General features: G+C 34.8%; 1 protein-coding gene across 1 annotated transcript in view; it reads left to right on the top strand.

Annotated features, from left to right (window-relative positions):
• MYO6 (myosin VI) overlaps positions 1–26,446 on the top strand; it is a 143,296-nt gene that overhangs the window by 68,931 nt on the left and 47,919 nt on the right. The window contains 9 exon segments of the mRNA XM_039245794.1: positions 1,630–1,759; positions 4,169–4,274; positions 6,765–6,820; positions 12,351–12,448; positions 12,783–12,947; positions 15,774–15,854; positions 18,720–18,900; positions 22,562–22,706; positions 24,864–25,021. Of these exon segments, the coding sequence (XP_039101725.1) occupies positions 1,630–1,759; positions 4,169–4,274; positions 6,765–6,820; positions 12,351–12,448; positions 12,783–12,947; positions 15,774–15,854; positions 18,720–18,900; positions 22,562–22,706; positions 24,864–25,021 (1,120 nt within the window).

Below are 26,446 nucleotides of genomic sequence, written 5' to 3'. Positions count from 1 at the left end.
TTATATAAAGGCTAAACACCCATAGGATTTTCATTGGTCTTTTAATGTTTCTTTGTTGCTGTGGTATTACACATGCTGACTTGACCATTAATAACTGAAGGTTTACATGCATATTAATTGTACTTTCAGGAAAATTAGTTATCTTTTTTTCACATTTTGTTGACCTACAAGTCTTTTTTTTCGAAATTGCACTATTGATAGAAAAAAATGACCTATTTGTGAAACTTAAGGTTTTGTTTCTCATGTATAATGTCTATATCATTCTGGAGTATTTTAGTGTTATTTCTAACCTTTTAGATCTTTCTTAACTGAAGATATGTATGCAGTTGGGCAAATGACCTCTGTTAGTGGCTGTTTGGCATCATCAGTTTCTGTTTGGAAAACCAGTATTTTCAAAGTTAACTGAAGCCATGATTAGTATGTTTTTTTCTAACCAATTATGTCTTTTGGTTATAAAACTGTTAAAATCAGTAATATATAACTATAGTTATTTTTACTATAACATATGGAAGAGGAGGAAACAGTTTGGAATAAGAGTTTACATTTTATATTTTTCTATTTCTCACCAACCAGAATTATCACTATTCTTCCTTAGATTTGAGTAGAACTCACATTTAACATTTTTATTGGTTACTAATGTCTGCTTTCCTTTGTCTCTAACAGAAAGATTTAAAAATTTTAAAAATTAAAAAATTTTTTACTCCATTGCAGTAAACATCTTTGAGAGCATTCATTTAATTTTAGATTAGTAATCTGAGAGTTCAGAGTTTCTGCATCATTTCCCTTCTACAACTAGAAGCAGAAAAGAGAAAAATATAGTAGCAAAGAGAAAAAAAAAAATATGGTCCTGCCTGCCCTAGTTTGGCCAGTAAACCACTAGTAATTGCTAAACCACAACTCTTTTCCTACCCACAAGCAATTTTATAAATCCTTTTGGTGCATTTTTCTAGTCTTTTAGAGCCACAGTGAAATTCCAAATATAAAAGCAAACTTAATTTGCTCATTAAACATTTATCCTGTCAGTGTTCTAGGCAATGGTTAGCATACATTGTTTTGCAATAATCTGGGACCAAGTGGTCACCACAGCACTAAATCAGTCCTTGGTGTTTAGTGATGGGGATAGGCTACAGGATCTTGTGAGTTATATTAGGCTATTCAGTAGCATGGTAAATTAGTCCAGGTGAGGAATATAAATGACCAAGACTGGAGCTGTAGGAATAGAACCAGGAGAGTAGGTTCCATAAGTAGAGTCAACAGAAGAAGGCTGATTGAGATAGAGACTTAGACTCAGCTCTTTGTGGCTTGGTGGTGATGCCATGAACCAGGGGGCAGGGGGAGCATATGGGAGGAGAGTTTGCTTTTTGGCAAAGGTGGGGGTTAAGAGAGATAATCTTGATTTTGGATATTCTGAGTTTGAGATGCATATAGGATGAGAAGATGAAAATATTTATTAAGAGTTAGAGAAATATGGATCCTGTAGAAGGAATGTTTAGGGCTGGAAATGCAGTCCTAATTTATATACGAAATTAAAGGTACCTATTTGCTCTATTTTCTTTCTCCTATGACCCTTGATTAGTTTTAAATGAAAATAGTAATTAGAAAATTCTACATTTATGTTTTTCTGGTTAGACATATGTCGCCAACATTCTGATTGCAGTGAACCCATACTTTGACATACCTAAAATATATTCTTCAGAAACAATAAACTCATATCAAGGTAAATCTCTTGGGACAATGCCACCTCATGTCTTTGCAATTGGTAAGTAATTTAATTGTATTTTAAGTTTTTGCCTTCTATTATACAAATTTGCTGTTTTTTGGGGGAATAATAAAAGATACCATGAATTAAGTATGTATTTTGGTGGGGCTTTATGCATTTTGAATGTATCATCATTCTTTAGGAGCATATATCTTATACTGGATGGGGAAGACTACTTTTTCAGCCAACTCGTGGGGCAATTGTACATCATTATCTTTGTTAAACGTCTGTGTCCTCTTAAGTTTGTCCACCAAATTGAAAGTAGGACATAATAAAAGCTGATGTTAATGGTTCTTTTTGACTCCTCAACATGATTAGCTCCATCTTAAAAGCCTTCCTTCATAGCTTTGGGGTGCAGGCCTTCCAGTGTTACCCAGGTCATCACTTGTGAGGGTGTTACCAGGGCTAGATATGAGTTTGTAAGAGCTGACATCTTCCATGCCTAACCTTGCACCAGGGCTTTATAAAATATTAAAGACTGAAAATGGTATATGCTTCCAGGGAATCTGTGTGGGAAGGTAGCAGTCTTTGCCTTTCTTAGGTCTTCTCTCATCCCTTTTTTTTTTTTTTTTTAAGTTTTTTTATTTTGAGAGAGGAGAGAGCACCGTCAGGGAAAGAGCAGAGAGAGGGGAGAGAGAGAATACCAAGCACGCTTAGAGTCCGATGTGGGTCTCGAACTCATGAACCATGAGATCACCACCTGAGCCAAAGTCAGATGCTTAACTGACCGAGCCACCCAGGTGCCCAGTTTTTCTCTCATCTTGAAGGACTTTAGCTCTGAAGAACATAGATATGGAGTTATTTGACACACGTATCCCCATAGCTGGTGACTCCAAGTACAAAGATACTAGTTAACCCTTTGGATCCAGACATAACCAGCGGTTAAATGATGACATGTTTTAGTACTAGTTCTTGGTGCAGTCTGTTTCTCTTTGGGCTTTCTTTTCATGCCTGTGTTTTGGCTAAGCCAGGTTTCACTTCCTAATTTGGCTGACTTATGTACTGTATACTATTACTACACTGGTACTACTTGTATACCAAATCCAGTGCAACAGCAGATTGACTTTTAGTTTTGAGATGCTCTGATGGGCATTAGTATGCTTTCTATCAACTAGCAAAATAGTACAGAATCCTTAGAACCTGAATATGATCAGGCTCATTACTGGAGAGAAATTGTATGTTCAAAATGTAAATAAACTGACTTTTTAGTTATTTATTGCTAAACAATATTTAGAATGATATCATGAAAATGAGTGGAACAGATTGCTGGTAAATTGGGCAGAAGGATGGGTATACTCTTGCATGTAGTTTGCATTTGGTCTAATAGAGTAAAAGCCATTTGTAAAGCCTTTTCTTCATTTGTATGAGTAACACATATCTGAAGTGAGAAGTGATTGTGTTATACGGTTAAATTGGTTAGAACCTAATTTTGAATTAAAATTATTTTTAAATTAAAAAAAATTATTCTGAGAGAGAGAGGGAGTGGGGGAGAGAGTGTGTGTGCATGAGCAGGGTAGGGGCAGAGGAAGAGGGAGAGAGAGAATCTCAAGTGGGTTCCACACCCAGTGAGGAACCCAATGCAGCCTCAACTTCATGACCCTGAGATCATGACCTGAACTGAAATCAAGAGTTAGACATCAACCAACTGAGTCACCCAGGAACCCCTGAATTAAAATTGTTTTAATGTGAGACCACTTTAACAGAATTAAATTGTGCTCAATTTATCTTTTTAATACTACTACAGAGATTTTGCAGTTATGCATTTTTTTTTCTCCAGCAGAACTTTTGTTTGTCAGATTTCTTAATTGGTAGCTGTTACTTCTTGCTTTTCTCTGGGGCCTTCATTAGTTATGCATTCTGAGCTTTTTTGTTTTGTTTTGTTTTTAGATCTGCTTTGGAATTAGGAAGAACTGAGCCACAGCTCATAATATGAAAACGTTCTAGTGCAAAAAATTAAGAGTTGTTTATTTGGATTTCATATTACTTAGCTGTCAGGGTAATAAGATAGGCATTTAGTGTAAAAACTACTTAGAGATGTTTTGAACACTTGAGTGATTTTATTTTAAAATGCCTGGGTGACTCAGTCAGTTAAGCCTCTGACTTTGGCTCAGGTCATGATCTCATGGTTTGTGAGGTCAAGCCCTGCATTAAGCTCTGTGCCGACAGCTCAGAGCCTGGAACCTGCTTCAGATTCTGTGTCTCCCTCTCTCTGTGCCCCTGCCCTGCTTGTGCTATCTCTCTCAAAAAGTAAACAAACATTAAAACAATTTTTTTAATGTTACTAACTATAAACATACATTTATAATTTCTTTAAGAGCAAATGCTCTTTGATAGTAAAATAACTTTCTGTCATTTAGTAAATTTGTGTTTAATATACTACTCGTCATTAATGTGTTATTTTAACCCTAGCTGATAAGGCTTTTCGAGACATGAAGGTGCTCAAGATGAGTCAGTCTATCATCGTATCTGGAGAATCAGGAGCTGGCAAAACGGAAAATACAAAATTTGTTTTAAGGTGAGGAGTATTTAGCTAACCTGGAATATTTTTGAACAGGTTGATTTTTTAAATATTTTTATTTGTGGTAAAAATATATAGCATAACATATACCAGTTTAACGATTTCTAAGTATGCAGTTTGGTAGTATTAAATATATTCAGATTGTTGTTCAGCCGATATCCAGAACTTTTTATCTCACAAAACTGAAATTTTGTGCTCATTGAACAACTCCATTTTCCCCTGTCCAGCCCTTGGCAATTACCCTTCAGCTTTCTGCTTCTGTGATTTTGACGACTCTTGATACCTCATATGAGTGAATCATACAGTATTTGTCTTTCTGTGACTGGCTTATTCCACTTACATAATGTTCTCAAATTTTATCCATGTTGTATCATGTGTCACAATTTCCTTTTCAAAATGAATACACCTGTGGTGTATGTATATACCACATTTTGTTTACTCATTCATTCATCAGGGGGCGCTTTGATTATTTCCACGTCTTGGTTGTTAGGAATAGTGCACTGTGGATGTGTTATGAACAAAGAGATACAAATATGTCTTTGATTGAACAGGTTGACTTTGAATACATTTGCATACTTTATTTATTTATTTATTTATTTATTTATATATTTATTTTTAAAGATTTTTATCTTTAAGTAACGTCTGCACCCAGTGTGGGGCTTGAACACACAGTCCCCAGATCAAGAGTTGCATGCTCTGCTGTCTGAGTCAGCCAGATACCCCTTCCATACTTTATGACAAAGTTTGAAATGGTGGGGTCTTGGGGTACCTGGGTGACTTAGTTGGTTAAGTGTCTGGCTCTTGATTTCGGCTCTGGTCATGACTCACGGTTTGTGAGTTTGAGCCCCATCTCGGGTTCTATGCTGACAGCACAGAGTCTGCTTGGGATATTCTCTCTCTTTCTCTTTCTCTCTGTCTCTCTCTCTCTCCCCCCCAACCTGCCCCTTCCCTGCTTGTGCACTCTGTTTCTCTCTCTCTCTCAAAATATATAAATATACTTAAAAAATAAATAAAATAAAAGTTGAAATGGTGGCCTCTGTCCCTTTTAAAAATAGACACCTTATGTGGAAGCTAAGTTACAGATTGCTGAAAACTAGCTCTAACATGTTCTTCTTGTGAGGATCATGCAGGAGTCCCTGGTTAGGCAAAAGGAAATCTAGGGAATGTTCCTTCAGAATTCAGCCTTTACAGTCTGTTCTCAATATTCCTGCTGTTTGCGTGGTTGAAACCATTTTTCCCTTAAGCTTACAGCAGTTGACCTTATTTCTGTCTCCCCAAATCCCTCCTCTTAATGTATCTTCTTTGCTGCCACAAATTAAGCTCTGCACTTGGTTGAGAATCATCGCATTATAAATATCGAAGGAACCACAGCACTCATTAGTTCTTTCAGTTTACACATCTAGTGCAGCTTCTTCTAGGACCAGTGCATTCTGAAATCTCACCAGTGTGATTCCTACTGTATTACAGTTTAAAATATTTTTAATGTTTATTTATGAGAGAGAGCAAATAGGGGAGGGGTAGAGAGAGAGAGAGAGAGGGAGACACAGAATATGAATCAGGCTTCAGGCTCTAAGCTGTCAGCACAGAGCCCAATGAGGGACTTGAACTTATGAACCAGGAGATCATGACCTGAGCTGAAGTTGGATGCCTAACGAACTGAGCAACCCAGGCACCCCTACAGTTTTTTGTCAGTTGCTGCGTGGTGGGTTGCTTCTTGAAATTTTGCTGTTTTTTACACAAATGTATGATCTTCAGTTATTTCTGTGAAATTAATTTAGTAGTTTGTTATCGTCTGTTATGTATATGCAATTCTGGCTGAACGAATGCTTCCTAATACTCCTGTAAGTCTAAGTCATTCAGTTTCTTATTCTTTCTCTTCAGTATGTAAGAGTCATGTAGTGAGTCTGTGGTTTATAATACACCTTTGAAAATGAATAAATAATTGAGAAACTGTAAACTTATATTTGTAAATCAAAATTTTAAATCATTAAATTGTAAATCAAAGATTACTTTTTGTTTTGAAAATGCCAGGAAAATGGTTGTTCCGTCATGTTTAATTTTTTGCTAAAATAACAAAAAAAGTGGTAATTTCCTCATTATTCAGTGGCAGAATACCTTATTTTCTCTAGCTACAAAGATTGAATTCGTAGACTGTCACAGATTTGGAATCTTACATAGAAGATGAATATTCCTGTGTAATATGTGGCATATTTAAAATCAAATTGTTGGTTAAAGTCAAAATATTTCCAAAAACAGTTTGAAAAATAATGCTGATTTAGATGGTAAAGGAAATCCAAGTAGAATTTTATATGTTTTAAAAGCTATAACAGAATAGTTGCATTTAAATATAAATTTGTAAATTTTAAATAAATAGTTGTAGTGATGATCAAAGTTTAAATTTTACATGTTTTAAATAATATGAAAATTACAAATACAGTATGTACAATATTATGATCATGTAAATTTTTTATCCTTTATTTTAAACAGATACCTGACTGAATCCTATGGAACAGGTCAAGATATTGATGATAGAATTGTTGAAGGTATTGTTAATTTTTAAAATTCTTATTTTTTACTGTTAGATATGTACTGAAATTAACTTAGGAGAATCCTTTAGGTGGTCTGGAATGTTCTCCCAGAGATCCAAAAGACCCTTCCATTTCCTACAAATATTTACTCACAAATCTTCTCCTTTATTTAATATCTATTGTCTCCCCTCTCACCCCATGTAAGTGCTAAGAGGACAGAGATTTTTATATATTACAGTTCCCTGAAATAGTGTCTAATACATGGGATAAGATAATACATATATCTTTTGGATGAATGAAAAATATAGGAAGCTTTCTGGCCTCCTGTTTATTTAGTTGACCCTGTTTTTTGTAAAGAAGGAGAGATGAAAAGGGTTATTTGGAATTAAAAACTTTTTTGGTGGGAAATCATTGTAATGAATGGGTACAGTTGAAAGGCAGGAGTCTGTAAATTGATTTCCTTAAGGTCAGTGCTTGCATACCGCTTAGAAAGTCTTCTTGTACCTCATTTGGAAATTCCTGTTCTAGTCTACCACTGTGTTGAATCTGTACCACCCTCCTACATCATAGATTCCTCTGTGGTCTCCCCAGCTAAGCTTTTGCTTCCCTATAATCTGTCCTCTGTGTGGATATTGGGATGATCTTTTTTACTTTCAATCTTTTAATGACTTCATATGGCTTTGAAGATAAAGCTACAAATCTGTAACATCACTAACAGTACTCTGTGTGGTCTGGCCTCTCTCTCCTCTGCTCTAATTGAATCATGTTTCCTTTGAGTTCTTATCCTTTATTCATGGTGGTCTCTTTGTAGTTTTATCAGGTGTTTTAAGCCTATGTGGACACTCCTTCTCCTTCCTCCTTCCTCATTCTCTGGTATGAGGCATTCAGTAAATACTTCAATAATGATGATGAAATTAACATATGTGAGATGTATTACACATTGTCTGATTTGCTGAAAATCTGTTCCTAATTTAAATCCCTATAGAGTGAGGAAGGTATTATTTTATCCCTACTTTACAGATTAAAAACTAAGAAAGATTTTAAGTAAGTTCCTGAAGAACATCTAGCTCATCAGTTGTGGAAGTGGGATATAAACTCAGGCATCTTAAGAAAAAAAATACAACCCAGGTATCTTAACCATGTGCTATAGTAAGAGCATATTTTAATACTCTTGGTTATTTTAAAGAAGAATTTCATTTGGATAAAAATGTATTAAGGGCCTTCTGCGTTCATTCATTTTGCTAAATTATAGCTAGCGGATGTTATGTACGTTTTTTCACAGTCGTGAAATATGCGTGTAGATGAACATAAATTCAACTCTGATAAACATTTTTAAAGTTTGCATCAATCACATTTTTCATGTTTCTTGATATAATTTTATAGTTTTACTTACAGCTATCACCGTGGTATTGTAACATACCCAGGTTTGAAGATCTAATTAAGTAATGCTTAATTCACAGTAAAGTACCTCACCTTAATAAGGGAATCACCCTTTAAAATTGAATAAATAAAAACAACAAATTATGGATTAATTCAGTAAAATTCTAATTAGTATTCTGATTTGTTTATTTGAGGTACAAATGTGCTTGGGAATTGGAAATAAAACTGGTTTCTTCTATGACAGTGTAGTGTACAATATGTAATGTGCTGTTGAGAAAAGTTGGAAAGTATTATTCCAAATGTTTCTACAGCTCCTTACTAGAGGATAGTAGATGTTAACTAGAAGAACATACAAATCATTTGATGCCGTCTTCAACCGAAAATTGGTTGTTGGTTTTAGAATGAATATATAAATGACATTACTGAAATTTTCTGATAGGCTCTTATCCTAATTTTGGGTACTTTACTTAGTATATTAAATCCTTCAGCAGAATCTAGTAGATCTCAGTAAAGGAGTTGGGGAGACCTGTAACTGAGTCCCTCTTTTGCCACTAGCCAATCATGTGGCTTTCCATAACTCAGTTGACTTTGTTAGGCCTCAATTTTCTAGCTCATCTGAAAGGTTAGATGTATATAATGTATATAAACATTTCTTTCATTTTTACAACTTTGTTACTTTTTTTGGCAAGTGAAACAACTGGAAAGTCTTTCAAAGGGTTTGGATACTTGTTAATAAGCTTTCTACTGTGGATAGAATAAGAGAGATGGACTTTAAAAGATTTCGTAAGAAATATAGAATAAGCATCATGAAGCAGTTTTTGAGGTTGCAGATGGAGAAACATGTAAGATTGGCACTAATCTGGTATGTTTATAGGTGAGAGTGATGAGTATTAGAGCCTAATAAACCGTCGTGTTTTTTTTTAGTCGTGTGTGTGTGTGTGTGTGATTATAAGAGAAGGTAATTGGGGCGCCTGGGTGGCTTAGTCGGTTAAGCGTCCAACTTTCGCTTAGGTCATGATCTTGCAGTTCGTGGGTTCGAGCCCCGCACCGGGCTCTGTACTGACTGCCAGCTTGGAGCCTGGAGCCTGTTTCAGTCTGTGACTCCCTCTCTTTCTGACCCTCCCCTGCTCACGCTGTCTCTCTCTCTCTCTCTCTCTCCTAGAAAGAAATAAAACATAAAAAAAAAAATTTAAGAGAAAGATAATTAAAACTTTACATTTGTTCATTGGGAGTTTATTTTTAAGTTTTTTAAATTAAGCTTTTTATTATAATTCCATTATAGTTAACATAAGTGTTATATTAGTTTCAGGTGTACAATATAGTGATTCAGTAATTCTGTACATCCTTTCTCAGTGCTCATCATAAGTGTACTCTTAATCCTATTAAGAAATGCCTATTTCACCCATCCTCTTACCCACTTCCTTTTGATATGCATTATTTTAAACAAGTACCCTTGGTTAAAGTTTTATTTATTTTTCAGCAAGAACATTTTTTACTTGAAGTATACTTCAGAATACAAGGTTCTAAAAGATATGTATAGGGGCACCTGGGTGGCTCAGTCAGATAAGCGTCTGACTTTGGCTCAGGTCATGATCTCACGGTTCATTGGTTCGAGCCCCGCATCGGGCTCTGTGCTGACTGCTAGCTCAGAGCCTGGAGCCTGTTTCAGATTCTGTGTCTCCCTCTCTCTCTGACCCTCCCCTGCTCACGCTGTCTCTCTCTCAATCTCTCTCTCTCTCTCTCTCTCAGATATAAAACAATAAAAACATTTAAAAGATATGTATAAAACGTTTCATTCAAGAAAAATAGAATACACATTTTTCTCAGTACACATAGAAAGAGACATGACACATATTACATATGTGTCACATAAAAAGAGACATGACAAATATTGCAAATTTAATAAGACTGATAGCATACCAAGTATATTCTCTCATCACAGTGGTGGTACAAAACTAGAGATCAACAATAAAAGGAAGCTGGAAAATCTACATGTAAATACTAAATATTTAATATGTAAATGTTAAAGAACATACTACCACACAAACAGTGGACCAAGTGAGAAATCAAGTGGCAGATCAAAATAGGTTTCAAAAGAAAAAGGAAACACAATATTCCAAGACTTATGGGATGCAGCAAGAGCAGATATTAGAGTGAAATTTATGCTATAAATGCTTGTATTAAGACAAAAAGTTCAAATTTATAGTTTGCCATTATACCACAAGGACCTAGAAAAAGAAGAAACTTGGCTGAATTTAGTAGAGGAAGGAAAGCACAAAGAAAAGTCAGAAATAAATAGAGATGAGAATAAACAATAACGAAACATTGAAAGTAATGACCAGGGGCGTCTGGGTGGCTCATTCATTTGAGCATCTGACTTCAGCTCAGGTCATGATCTTGTAGTTCATGGGTTTAAGCTCCATGTTGGGCTGTGTGCTGACAGCTTAGAACCTGGAGGTTGCTTTGGATTCTGTGTCTCCCTCTCTCTGCTCCCCCCCCCCCACACTCTGTCTCTCTCTCTCTGTCAAAAATAAACATTAAAAAAAAGTAATGACCAGTTTTTCAAAAAAAAAGTTTGACTTGGAAACCAAAATGAGAAATGTAAAACAGTACAACAGATAACCTTAGAAATATGTAGTGTGATAACAGAATACCATAAACAATTATATACTAACAAATCAGATAACTTAGAAGAAAACCAAAGCACACAAGTTGCTGCAATTGAATCATGAATCTTGAATCCAAGAAATAGGAAATCTTCAACCTATAACAAGAATGAAAGTTGCTTTAGGAATCCAAGATCTCCTAGCACAGAAAAGCTCTAAGACCACATGGCTTCGTTGGCAAATTCCTTTTTTTTTTTTTTTAATGTTTTATTTATTTCTAGGAGAGAGAGAGAGAGACAGTGTGAGCAGGGGAGGGTCAGAGAGAGAGGGAGACACAGACTCTGAAATAGGCTCCAGGCTCTGAGCTGGCAGTCAGCACAGAGCCCGACACGGGGCTCGAACCCACGAACCGCGAGATCATGACCTAAGCGAAAGTCGGACGCTTAACCGACTAAGCCACCCAGGCGCCCCTTCGTTGGCAAATTCTATCAAACATTTAAAAAATACTGGCACTCTATATCAAAATCTTACAAATAAAGGAATAAAGGGAACACATTAAAAATCATTCCATGAAGCCAGTACCACCCTGACACCAAAGCAGGATAAAACAGTACTAGAACAATAAAAAAATTTTTGTTTGTCTGATACAAATATTGTTACTCTGACTTTGTTTTGACATCTGTTTGTATGATAAATGTTTCTCCACCCTGGCACTCTCAATCTGCAGGTGTCTTTAGGTTTAAAATGAGTCTCTTATAGGCTGGGATTTTAAAAACAATTGTTCTGGGGCACCAGGGTGGTTCAGTCGGTTAAGCGTCCGTTTTTGGTTCAGGTCATGATCTCACAGTTGGTGGGTTCGAGCCCTGTGTCGGGCTCTGTGCTGACAGCCAGCTCAGAGCCTGGAGCCTGTTTCAGATTCTGTATCTCCCTCTCTCTCTGACCCTCCCCTGCTCACTCTGCCTCTCTCTCTCTCTCTCAGAAATGAATAAAACATTAAAAAAATTTTTAAAAACACAATTGTTCTGAGGACCTTTTTTAGTCATTCTGTAAACTAATTAGATTTTGTTGGATGTACATGGGAAAATGGTAAATCTGGAGATTTTATTAATATATAAAACATTTTAGGAAAGTCAATACTTTCTTGCTTGTATTTTGTTCACCAGAGGTTTGCTCTTTTCTATATTATAATCACTATTTCTTTAGAAAAGGTTAGTTTACTTGTGAAAATCTTATAATTTTTAGGGAGCAATTTTTAAAGTTAAGTTAGAAATTTTGTAACCTAATGACTTTTTAAAATTTAGTCTTTCCCATACCATTTACATTTTATTTTTACATAATTTGAGTAATTTTCCCGTCTTTTGTACTTTAGTAGGGACTGAACATAGTAGTAGTCAATAAATATTTGAGGGATTTGACATTACATTTGAATTACTTCATGTTAATATTTTTGAAAACATTTTCTCTATCTCTGTTAATAAGGAAACATACTGTGCATATTGTTTTTGCAATTTTCCTTCAGGCTAGTTTTTGATGGAATAATTTTATTTCTTTTTCAACAGCTAATCCGCTCTTAGAAGCCTTTGGAAATGCAAAGACTGTTCGTAACAATAATAGCAGTAGATTTGGAAAATTTGTAGAAATACATTTCAATGAAAAGGTGAGTAAGAGTGTATTTTGGGATGATATGTTTGAGAAGTGTTTTTGTAAAACAAGGGTCTTGATAGCATTGGTGCTGCACTTGAACTCATGGTAAATCCTTTTAAGTTTTTCTCTGTTACTTTAGATAGTGGGGAGAATATATATATTCATACAACCTTTATAAATATTCTAAGCTTACATTTATTTAGTTATCTGCTTTTCCCCCATTATTTGGTAAATATTATAACCTCTTTGATAGATGAATGCTTAATAGCAAAATAATTTAACATCAGTAGGTTATACTTTCAGACTTTAAATGCAAAAATATATTTTCTCTCTGTTTTGTTTTTCAGAGTTCAGTTGTTGGAGGATTTGTTTCACATTACCTTCTAGAGAAATCTAGGATCTGTGTTCAAGGCAAAGAAGAAAGGAATTATCATATCTTTTATAGGTTGTGTGCTGGTGCTTCTGAAGATATTAGGGAAAAATTTCATCTGAGCTCCCCAGATAATTTTCGGGTAGGTTGGATGAAAATAAATATATACAGTTTTTGTGAACAGAATTGCCTTCAATTCTAAAACTTATGGTGAATTTTGATTTCTATTTGTATGTAACTTATATTAAATCCAGTGTAACATGATAAAATGTAGATCTCTAATGAGATTTACTGCTGAATTTATGATATAACACTATGAGGAGATATGAAATGGTATAGATTAAAGGATAGATATGAAACCACTTATCAATTTAAACTCAATAAGAAATTTATAATAGTTCTGTAATGCTAACTTTAAAGTTACCTTTGACTTATTTAAAAAAAAAGTTTTACCACTGAATTAATAAAGGACCCATGATTGTCTCCCTTAATTCAACAGCAAATATTTATTTATTTTTTTATGTTATTTATTTTTGAGAGAGAGAAAGACAGAGTGTGAGCAGAGGAAGGATAGAGAGAAAGAGGGAGACACAGAATCCAAAGCAGGATCCAGGCTCTGAGTTGTCAGCATAGAGCCCAGTGCGGGGCTCGAACTCATAGATTGTGAGATCATGACCCGAGCCAAAGTCGACGCTTAAGCAACTGAGCCACTCAGGCACCCCTCAACAGCAAATATTGCTTGCCTGCTGGGTATCAGGCATTGTGCCTCAGTGAAAAAGATGAGCAGTTCCTGCTCATGAGCAATTTAGAATCTGGTTGGAAACATGCACACGCACAAACACACACAGTCTGACTGATAGGTTGAATGATAAGAAAGATATTCATAGGATGCTGGGGATTTTTGAAAAGCTTACAGAAATAACTGATGCTTGATCAGAATCTTGAAAGGTTTTCAGATATTAGCTAGGGGAAGAAAGATGTAAAGCATATTCCAAGTAGGTGCAAAAAGATGAACAAAGAAAGACAAGAAAGAGCTTAAAGAGTATGGCAGGAAGTGGTGGGAAATTAGGTTAGAGAATTTGGTCTTACTTATATAGTTAATAAGAAGCTATTGAAGAGATTTAAGTAGAAAGTTGGATATTAGGTCTATACTTACTTCTGGCTTTAATATGGAGGGTGGCTTTAAGGGGATAGGGGAGGGGGATGGATGAAAATTGCAACTATGGGTGAATTGGTTGGTAACCTATGGTTATAGATGAAGTAAGTTGCTTAGTGCCTGAACTTGGTTTAGCAATGGGAAGGTTATAGAGGAGAGGGTGTGTAAAATATTAGGAGGTAAAATTGATAGGACTTGGAGAATGAGTATGGTAGGGAAAAGGAGGGGTCTAGAGTAATTGTCTACATTTGACTAGGGTAACTGAGTAGGTGTAAATATTAAACAATGGCCAGATGGAAGATTGGTGGCATATAGGATGAGTTTAGTTTTGGAACCTATGGATCATCTAAGGGGAGAAGATGAGAAGACAGTTGGTCTTCTAATCTGAAGATCATTGTTGGTGCTGTAGTGATAGGTTTGGGAGATGTCAGAACTCTGGTAGTAGTTAAAATTATGACCATGAGTACATGAGATTGTGCAGAGAGATTTTATGATGTAGAGAAGCAGGTGCCAGATCCAGACTCTGGAGTTGAAGAGTATGAGCAGTGAAGAGTTGCCCAGGAAAGAAAGCCCAAGTGGAGATGTGACAGAAGTACAAGGAAAATCACGAGTGCCAAGAATCACAAGTCAGTACAGTTTCAAGAAGTGGTGACTGGGGATGGTTAGCGTAATTTACAGATTTGTAGCCAGGAAACTGTGTCCCTGTGTGGAGTATGTGGGAATTACGGGAATAGATAAGGAATGCAGTTTGAATAAAGTTCTTCAGGTGATTCTGAGAGTCCTCTTTGGGCAGGAGTCTTCCACTTGAGAATTGTGACACATATTTAACTATTATTCTGTGTGTGTCTGTGTGTTTGCAGTTCAGCTTTTCTTTATTATTTTGGTCAGTTTTTTTTAATATGTATTTGGAAAATTTTAAACTACTGTTTTAAAATGCCTTCCTTAAACTGCCTCTATTTATATGCTTCTACAATGTCCCACCTTCTCTAGATCTCATCAGGTTAATTGGAATATGAAGTTAGTTGCCCATAGTATCTTCATAAAGGTAGAAGAGGTATTTCTCTAGAATGATTTTTAGAAAAGGATTGTAAGTTACTATGAATCATACGAAATTTAATAAAGATGATGTGGCTTTGTTGACATTGAGTCAATGATAAGGTAATGTGACCATTCTTGTCTTACTTCAGCATTTCTTTCTATTTGGAGGCCTGCGAGCATATTGTTTTTGTGTGTCTCAGACTGTATAGTCTTTTCTGGCACAACGGCAGGCATCCTAGGAAGGCAGCTACTGAAATTCTTTATTAGGTCAGAAAGTTTCCTGCCTTTAAAATTACTGCCTTTTAAAAATAGGAAAGCTTTGGGGCACCTGGGTGGCTTAGTTGGTTAAGCGTCCGACTTTCGCTTAGGTCATGATCTCGCGGTTTCAGTCTGTTTCAGTCTGTGACTCCCTCTCTCTCTGACCCTCCCCTGCTCGCGCTGTCTCTCTCTCTGTCTCTCTCCTAGAAATAAATAAAACATTAAAAAAAATTAAAAAAAAAATAAAAATAGGAAAACTTTAATGGTGTTGATTTTTATATTAATTATTTAATCTACTTTCAGGAATTAGGATTTTCAACATCCCTGGTTTGATTAGTAGGAGTAAAATGTTTATACTATATGGCAGTATCAATTGTAATTGAAAAATTAAATGATATTCAGGTTATATTTAAAAATTATCCTTTTGGTTACCCTCGTTTGATAAATTGTGTTTTCTTCTGTATTATTTTCATGTGAATCATATTTATTTTAAATTATTAAAAAATTTTTTCCTAGTATTTAAACCGAGGCTGCACGAGATACTTTGCTAACAAAGAAACTGACAAACAGATTTTACAGAACCGAAAAAGTCCTGAGGTATAGTAGACTATTTTTTTTAAATTAAAATCTTTAATACAAAAAAAAATCATACTGAAAGATATATTTTTTATTTTGGAGCCAAAATCACATTTCTTACTTTTAGGCTTATACTTTAAAAACTAAATTCTCATTCAAGTCCCTCTCATGGTGTAGAGCTCTTCGCCTCTGTTGATGTCTACAGAAGCCACACATTTTGGTTCTTCTTAGTTAGGCCTCAACACACTGCTCTCCTCTTGTTCTTTTTCCATACGTGACGGTATTAAATTGCCTAAGAATTATCCTTTGCTAACATTTTTGAAACTTATTCTCATATTACCCACTTAGGATTAAGTGTAAAATATGTCCTTCATAAGTTATTTTCTACTTTAAGGCTGAAGTAAGCTTTGAACTAGACATTAAATAGGGTAAGCATTCTTGTGAACTAATGCTTACATATTACTGTATTTCTCTTTAAAACATTATATTTCTATAATATTTATGTATAGGTGTTACTGAGTTATATTTCTAAGAGTAATTGTAAATAATTATGCTGTTAATTATTATTTTAAAAATATTAAATCTTTAATCTAAAAATCTACAACTTAGAAATTTTAATTTGTAATGTTCAAGTAATAAGTGGTATTAAGTTATATCTAATCAAGGAGCTTAAATTATGAAATACTGAGTCAGCATTAATTATAGGGACTCATTCATTTTGCCTTTATTAATTTTGTTGAAAGATTTATATTGAATAGTTGTACAAGGTTTTATTATACGCAGGTTTTAAGTGTGAATCATATGTGTTTGGTTCTTTTCAAAATGAGTGAGATGAATAATGTCTCAAATAGTCGTAGAAAAGAACAGAAACCAAATAAAAATTCCCATTATTTTGAATTCTAAGCTAATGAGTGCAGTTTTTGTTTAAGCTTACATTTTATTTATCATTTTAGACATAACTATCCAGATTAAAAATTGTAAACTTTATGTGACCTTCATGGTTGGTACTTTAAGAAGTTACTTTAGGGGCGCCTGGGTGGCTTAGTTGGTTAAGCGTCCGACTCTCGCTTAGGTCATGATCTCACTGTTCGTGCGTTCGAGCCCCACGTCGGGCTCTGTGCTGACTGCCAGCTCAGAGCCTGGAGCCTGTTTCAGTCTGTGACTCCCTCTCTCTCTGACCCTCCCCTGCTCACACTGTCTCTCTCTCTCTGTCTCCTAGAAATAAATAAAACGTTTAAAAAAAAATTAAAAAAAAAAAAGTTACTTTAGTTTATTATGGATTCTTCTTTTGTCATGATAACCTATATTTTTATAAGCCATTATCAAATACAGAAATAGTATTCTTTCCACTAAGATAATGGAAACATTTACCTACTGGGATAATGCAGCTGTCCTCAGGGAAAAAGATGTGTATCTAAATGTGATCTTTAACATGGAAAAAACAGAGTAGAGAGGGAAGAAAACTGGATTTTAGTCTCCGAAGAGTAACATGTACTCTTGGTACTCTGCTAAGAAAAAAAATGTACTCTTTGTGATTTTAGAGTCAGCATACTTTGTTAGGTATTTTACTCATATTATTGAGTGTATATATAAAAATATATAAATGAATAATGGATTAACATGTTTGAATTACTTTTTATGTCTTCTTTATCAGGAGGATGAGGTGATCATTTTGACTAATTGGAATCCTTTCCCTAGTTCCATTTGAGTGTCTAAGCTGTGTGCAGTTTTTAGGAGAGTGCAGTATTTTTAGTCTGCCATAAGAGCAATATATTCCTTAACATTTGATTAGAAATAGTTTTTAAATGAAGTAACGATTCAGTTGCAAGACTAAAAATTCTGCATGATCTGTGTTATTTATTAACTTTGGCTGCATGTGATCATTTCCTTTGCTTCTTCCAAGAATAAAATTAAATTTCTTTTTATCTAGACATTTTCCAGAAATTTCACCCAAGCATAATTAAGCAATTTAAAGAATTCTGTGGAAAGATAATCCCAACTTTAGCTGGGAAGCAATTGGCAACTGGGAGGAAAAAAGTCTCCTAGAAGTGTCTTTAATGGGCAGTTAATTCTGATGCTGTTACTTAATGTTTAATTTTATCTGTTCATTGTCAAGTTCTGGAAAATTCCTAGTCCAGTCACTTTTATTCTGCAAGCCTAACTTTCTTATTCCTTTTTCTGAGCTTTTTAATAAGTTCTAACAAATGGATACTTTAGATGTAAATTCTTTTAAGAGAAAAAGCATATTTTTTCTTTATTTTTTCTGAAATGTGAGAATAAATTCTTAGTGTAAGCACAATGCTTATTAATACACTTTACCTCATATGTGCTTATCCAGAAAGATTTAAAAAGTGAGTTTTAGGCCATGAAAATTTTTATTGGTCTGTCCATTATTTACTACTGCTGAATATTGGTGCAGTTGATGGCACTTAACCTAAAGGAGTATAATGCTAAGTGTTAGATTTGAATTTTTATTATAATTTTATTATACCTTAGTTCTTTTTGACTTCTGGATTAAGGTTAATTCCTTTCAACCACTGATATATATCCTTCTTTTTCACTCATTTTATATTTTTTTTTAACATATCCTAACATTATAATACCTTAGAGCTAAAATTGTAGTTTAGTTGGAAAACATCTCATTCCATTTTTTACTGATTTTTATTGAGATAATTTTAGATTCACAGGAAGTTGAAAGAAATAATACAGAGAGATCCTGTGTATATTTTGCTCAGTCATTTAGTTTTTGAATTGTTAGAATAGTAAAGTTTTATCATTGACATATTTGATTTTTGCATGTTATATATAGTGCATTAATAGACCTTGTGTAGTGGTTTTAATACACTTAAGAAAAGAGCAATTAATTGATATCTTTTTGTTTTGTAGTATCTTAAGGCAGGTTCCTTGAAAGATCCTCTGTTAGATGACCATGGAGATTTTATTAGAATGTGCACAGCCATGAAAAAGATTGGCTTGGATGATGAAGAAAAGCTTGATCTGTTCCGGGTAGTAGCTGGTGTCCTACATCTTGGAAATATTGATTTTGAGGAAGCTGGCAGCACCTCAGGTTTGTTTGTTTGTGGTTGTTTTATTTTAAAGGGGAATGAAATTAGAAGCACTGTTATTTCTTTGTCCTATGTAAATTCAGTCTGTTTGTGTACAGGTTTTTTAGTATCCTAAAATTTCTAGAATAAATTGTGTAATGTGATAAATCTTAGAAATGAAAGATGCTGCATTATTAGTCATTTTGAGCTCTGTTTTGAACAAGTCAGTGATACTGAGGGGGAATAAACTCATTTTATGAAGGATAAGTAACCGTGACCAGCAGGGTCATATTTAGTTAAATTTTTTGACTGATTATTCTACTTTTCCAGTATGTGCACAGCATAATTCTCTACTACTTATTAAGGTATTTTAACATTTTTCTGATTTATTGATATAAACTTGGATCAGTTAATTAGGGCAACTGAACATGTACAAGCCCGTATACTTTATTATTTGGAAATGAAACTAGGTTATACTTTATGCAAATTAAAAAGAACATGTTTATGCCTTCATGATAGCAACTTTTCAACTCCAGTGTTTCTACATAAACAGTAAGGCTTTTTATATAATCTTAAGTTTGATCCATGAATACAGGGGTTGGAAAACTGTGACCCATGGCCAAATTTGACCGGCTGCCTGTTTTTGCAAACAAAGTGTTGTTAGAACAAAGCCACACCCTTTCATTTGAGCCTTGTCTGTGCCAGCTTTTGTGCTACAGCGGCAGAGTTTGGTAGTTGTGACAGAAACTGTATGGCTGGCAAAGCCTAAGATATGACACTTAAGAGAAAAAAGACTGTTGACTCCTGTATAAATACATTATTAAAATATTTTATAGTGAAAATGAGTTTAAAAATTGAAAGCACTATTTAATATATTAAATATACCATATTTAATATAGTAGTCAAAACATGGGCTTTAGTGTCAGATCCCAGAAGCTCTCCAACTCTTTTTTTCTTCATTTGTAAACAGTCCATGAGAAGTACTTTCCATGAGAAGTAATATTCCATTCTGTGGATATACCACATTTTATTTATCCGTTGACCATTTGAAGAACCTTTGGATTGTTTCTACCTTTGGCTATTATGAATAATGCTGCTAAAAACATTCTTGTTCATGTTTTTGTGTGGATGTATGTATTTATTTCTCTTGGGTATATGCCCCGGAGTGGAATTGCCGTCATATGGTAACTCTGTGCTTAACCTTTTGAGGAACTGTCAGACTGCTTAAAGTAGCTATATTCATTTCAGATTCTCATCAACAACGTGTGGAGTTTCCTGTTTCTCCACATCCTCACGAACAGTCTGATTATAGACATCCTAGTGTGTGTGAAGTGTTTATTTGCATTTTTCTGAAGGCTCATGAGATTCAGCATTTTTTCATGTCTTTATTGACCATTTGTATCTCTTTTTTGGAGAAATTTCTGTTTAGATCATTTGCCCATTAATTGGGTTTTCCTTAAAAAAATTTTTTTTAACGTTTATATATTTTGAAGGAGAGAGAGAGACAGACAGACAGAGCATGAGCAGGGGAGGGGCAGAGAGAGGAGACACAGAATCCTAAGCAGCCTCCAGGCTCTGAGCTGTAACACAGAGCCTGACACAGGGCTCAAACCCATGAGCCATGAGCCCATGCGTGACTTGAGCCAAAGTTGGATGCTTAACCAACTGAGCCATCCAGGCATCCCAGTTGGGCTGTCTTTTATTGTCAAGTTGTAAGAGGTTTTTTTTTTTTTAATTTTAATGCTTATTTTGAGAGAAAATGGGAGTAGGGAAGTAGAATGGGAGTAGGGAAGGGGCAGAGATGGGGGGATCTAGAGCTCTGAAGCAGGCTCCAGGCTCTGAGCTTTGAGCTGTCAGCACAGTGCCTGATGTGGGGCTCGAACCCATGAACAGTGAGATCATGACTTAGCTGAAGTCGGACACTTTGACTGAGCCACCCTGGCGCCCCCATCAAGTTGTAAGAGTTTTTTAAAATATATATCCCAGATACAAGTTCCTTATCAGATACATAATTTGTAAATATTTTCTCTAAATCTATGGGTTGTCCTTTGAATTTTTGGGTAGTGTTCTTTGAAACACAAAAGTTTTTCATTTTTATTTTTATTTTATTTTATTTTATTTTATTTTATTTTATTTTATTTTATTTTATTTTATTTTATTTTATTTTATTTTTTTGAAGGAAAGGGAATGTGAGCAAGGGAGGGACAGAGGACAAAGAAGAGAGAGAATCTTAGGCAGGCTCCACACCCAGTGCAGACCCTGACACGGGCTTACCTCACCACTGTGAGATCATGACCTGAGCTGAAATATAGAGTTGGACGCTTAACAACAGAACCACCCAGGCACCCCAAAAGTTTTTCATTTTGATGATGTCTGATTTCTCTGAATTTTCTTCTGTTGCTTGTGCTCTTGGTGCCATATCTAAGAAACTTGTTACCTGTTTCAAGATGATGAGGGTTTATGTCTGTATATTCTTCAAAAAGTTTAATAGTTTTAGCTCTTAATTTAGGTCTTATTTATGGTGTGAAGCAGGGGTCCAACTTAGTTCTTTTGCTTGTGGGTATTCAGTTGTCTCAGTGCCATTTCTGAAAAAGCTGTTTTTGTCCCCATTGAGTTATCCTGACAACCCCTTATTCATATAGAGTCTCATGATCTATTTCTCCTGAGACCAATCTATTACATTGGTTTACTAATTAGTTTACTAATTTGTCATGATAAATTTCTTATGATTTTCACAAATCCTTTATAGTGTGAAATTAGTCTTCAGATGAAATAGTTATAAAAATCAAGCCTTAACTATTAGTAAAATGTTTATTTTCAGAATATTAGTAGTAGTAATAAAAATAATAATAGTTAACCTTTATATAGTGCTTGCTGTATATCAAGTACTATTCCAAGAACTTCACATATGTAACCTCATTAATCTCTATAACAACCTTATTAGCTAAGTATAGTTTGTAAACTATGTAAACAGATGACAAAACTGAGCACAGAGAGAATAAGTAACTTGTTCAGGGTAACACAGCTAATGAGTCTTACAGCCATATCAGTGCAGAGGCACATTGCAGTATAGTGTCTTTCTATATAATGCTTTTTAGAACAGCCTCCATAACTAGAAATCTATGGATATAATGTACAGGTAATAGCAGTTGCCTTTTCACAGTCTTCTTCTTTCCCAAACAACATAAGCACATGCATATGTATGCATGTGTACACACACACACACACACACACACACACACACACACAAAACCTCATATGTTGACAGATATCTACACTGACCTACTGAAGTGCCAACATTTGCCATTACAATTACTTCTTAAAGTTTTCAAGAGTCATCTGAATTTTAATGATAAGGTACTATATTTCTCTGGAGATTTACAAGGATTATAATCTATCATTAGTATATTTTGATTGCAGGGTCATAAAAATGAAACAGTGGCAGGTTAATAGTGATGAGCAAAAGAATTGTATCATGGACTGCCTCAAGTGAGGGTCTCCCAGTGACCTTGGCAGGATGAGTGTCTAACAAAGGTGGTGAAAAAGTGAGGTGAAATTATAAGTAACAAATAAGCCTGGTCTACTCCATAGATTTGTATGTGAAGTCTACTTCTAAGAAATGGATCTTGAAAATCTAGTTTATATAATGTCTTTTAATTTCACATTTAAATGTATTTTCATTAGGTGGTTGTAATCTGAAGAATAAATCTACTCAGGCACTGGAATATTGTGCTGAATTACTGGGCTTAGATCAAGATGATCTTCGTGTAAGTTTAACTACAAGAGTCATGTTAACAACAGCAGGGGGCACCAAAGGAACAGTTATAAAGTAAGTTCCTTAACTCCTTACTCTGTAAAAATACCGCCTTGTAGTTTGTCAAGGAAAAATCTTTCTGTGAGAACACTTAAAGATTTAAACACTGATCTTTTGACTGATTTATTCTTTTCATTATAATGTTCTAAAACATGTGCTTGATAATTAGAATTCTGTGCATCTCACTGCAGTAATCTACTATATAAATAAATGCTGACCTCCATAGCCTTAAAGTTGTTCTCTACAGCTAGATGTGCTGCATGGCACAGATTTGAAGTTTATAAGGTAAGAGTGGTTTACTTTTGTACAATTACAAAACTACGAGTTGATTATGTTCATCAGTATTTGTTTTAGGCAGTGTTTTTTCAGTTTTTCAGAATAGCTGGTTTTTTTTTTTTTGAGCTATAACTCATTCTTTTAAAGTGTACATTTAGTATTTTCTAGTATTCTGTACAAGCTTGTGCAACCATCACCATTATTTAGTTTCAGAAGGCAATAGACCATTTTACTTTAAAAGTGATTTTTCCTTGCGGATACCATGTTCTATTAGAAAAACTCATTTTTTTAGCTTTTTAAAATGTTTATTTATAATGTGATGGAGAGAGAGAATCCCAAACAGGCCCAGCAACTATCAGTGTGGAGCCCTACATGGGGTTTGATCTCACGAACTGTGAGATCATGACCTGAGCCAAAATCAGGAGGCAGACACTCAACTGGCTGAGCCACCCAGGCACCACTGTTCTAAACTTATTAAGTAGAACTCACTTTAGTAAAATGCTCAGCAAATGGAATTTCCCCTTACCTCTCAGATTCTTCATTTAGAGGAAATTGCGAAAGACAAGAAAATAAGAGCCTAACCAGAATTTCTGAAATCTGTAACCAAGAACCTCTAGGTTGTGTTTGGGTATCTGTACACTTTTGGCTCACTGTTCTATGTTTTAGACATTTCTGTTTTTGCTACACAAAATAAAATCGACATTCAGCCATCACTCTGGGGGCACTGTAAGATCTTCATTTGTGAGGGGAAAAAGTCAGACCCTCTCTCCCTTGCTAAAAATAAGGCAGGGGGTGAGTTTTCATGACATATTTCAGGAAGCTTTTCAACAAATTAAACCAAGAAGGATCTAAAAACAAACTTTTAGCCACTGAAAAAATTTGGTAGCTCTTACACTTTGGGAAACATTAGCAAGATATGGTTAAGCTGGATTATTTGCTAAGCTGATTCCAAATTATTATAAAGAAAACCTTAGCAAGGAGGATGTATATAGTAGTGGCATACAGTTGCTTGGTTCCTTAGAGATATTTCTGGGGTCCATGGAAAGTCTAGATAAAACACAGGTTTGTGACTTTCAGGTAGCATTTCCTCCATCTCCCCTTTGTTCCAAAGCAGTTCTTTTGTGTGTACTATATATGGAGTGCTCACACAGGCCTCACTTAGGAAAGGGTTCTGTTGCAGGAAGTGTAAGTTGGAAAACCGGTTTAGAAGGGATTCGAGTATCAGCCTGACCAGACAGACTTTATTTAAGTTTACTTCCAAATTTGACAATTTTTCTGGTGCTCCTGTGGTGCCTCATACTTACCTGTATGATAGAATTTACCATGGTGTGTGAAAATTCACTTCTGTGATATTTCTTAATCAGACTATAACTTTCTGGAGGAAGAGGACTGTGTGCCTATATCTGTGACATCAAATACTGTTACACCATGTAGTTACTTACGTTACATAGTAGAATTGGATGGTCTGGAGTTTAAGATGCAAGCATTTCTTCCCAAACAGTGTTAAACAAGGTGCCAAACTTTAGTTAGCCTGATTTAAAGAGTTTATTTTGCGTTTAAAGAAAGTCAAAAGGAAGATTATTCCTCTGAATGATTTTTTAAAATATATTCAGCATGTATAGGTAAGTATATATTAAGGTAATCAGTTTTTTGAGCCTAAACTTCTTTTTACTCAATAATACATTTTTTATCTATCTGTAGACAATTTCTGTAGTTCTTCTTTTAGTTATGCTTCTAGCCTCATTTATCTGTGTCTATTCACAAATGACCTTTTGTAGCTAATTATTTTGTTCTTCACAGTGAATGTGTTTAGATACTCTTTGATCTTGGGTGTCTGGCATTATCTTCACAAATGTTACTGTAAAGAATTCTCATTGGTATAGTCTTCTTTTATAGGGTACCCTTGAAAGTGGAGCAAGCAAACAATGCTCGTGATGCCTTGGCAAAGACTGTCTATAGCCATCTGTTTGATCATGTGGTCAACAGAGTAAATCAGTGTTTTCCTTTTGAAACATCATCTTATTTTATTGGAGTCCTAGATATTGCTGGTTTTGGTAAGTATGGTTTTGTTTGCAAATTTGTATTGTTTTTTATTCAGTTTTTCACATATATCTAAAATTTTTAAAAAGTTTTTTCCCTTGTAATACCTTTCACTTGATGTATTTGCAGTTATATGCCCATACCTACACATCATTTCATAATGTGATTTAATTAGGAAGCTGATGTTTAACAAAAGGAAAAACTCATAGGTTTTGGTCACAGTAATGCTAATAATAAAACATGTTGATTTAAACCATTATAGTTAGGAGATGTCTCTATACTCTTAAATGAATGCAACTGAATAATGGTGAAGTCTTGAGTCCTACTAATAAAGAGTATTAAGTCATTAAAACCACTGACTCTACAATGTAGTGCTGGATACAAATTGACCTAACATATAAGCCAAACTCATTGCAATGTGTAGAAATTCATCACTCTTGTTGTTAACAGATCTCTGTTTCCAGTAAATTTCCACAAAATGAATAAATATGTATATTAAAGATATATATATAATTACATAATATAAATATAAATACATATTTAAGGTATTGTATATTAATTTATATTCAAGATAAATGAGAACAGCCACGGAGCTGTGCAAACAGAAATGAAATTAATTACTAACATCTGAGAGTCAAATGTGTTATTGTGAATGACTGTTTTGTAAAAGTCTCCAAGTAAATCAGACCATTTTCTGTATTCGGCTTTATCAGTATAAGTGTTCCTCCTGTCTATATAGGGGTAGTGTTTTCCTTCTGTGTAGTTTGTTTGCTTTTGCCAAGAAAGGTATGTTTACTTTTTGGAAGGGGTAGCATTTTGGTTTTGATGTGTTACATAATTTTAAAATTTATAATTATTACATATTTTAAAATTTATGATTATAGTTATCAGAAAAACACTCATCACTGACGTAAGATTTTATTTTTTTAATAGTTTATTGTCAAGTTGGTTTCCATATAACACCCAGTGCTTATCCCCACAAGTGCCCTCCTCCATGCCCATCTCCCCCCTCCCCCCATACCCCCCTCTTTCAGCCCTCAGTTTGTTTTCAGCATTCAAGAGTCTCTCATGGTTTGCCTCCCTCTCTCTCCCCTACTATTTTCCCCCTTCTTCCCCTTCTTCTCCCCCATTGTCCTCCGTTAAGTTCCTCCTAATCCTCCTATACGTGCAAACATATGGTATCTATCCTTCTCTGCCTGACTTATTTCGCTCAGCGTAACACCCTCAAGTTCTATCCATGTTGCTACACATGGCTAGATTTCATTCTTTCTCATTGCCATGTAGTATTCCATTGTATTGATAAACCACATCTTCTTGATCCATTACTGAAGTAAGATTTTAAAATCTTCAGACATTTGTTTCCTGGTCTGCTCCAGTTTTAGTGTAACAGGCACATACACAGAATCATAACATTTTAGAGCTACAGGGATCTTAGAAGT

This window comes from Hyaena hyaena, unplaced genomic scaffold (assembly GCF_003009895.1).
Source record: "Hyaena hyaena isolate Hyena2069 unplaced genomic scaffold, ASM300989v1 scaffold_270, whole genome shotgun sequence".
NCBI classification, from domain to species: Eukaryota; Metazoa; Chordata; class Mammalia; order Carnivora; family Hyaenidae; genus Hyaena; species Hyaena hyaena.
This window is presented reverse-complemented; position numbering and strand designations above follow the sequence as displayed.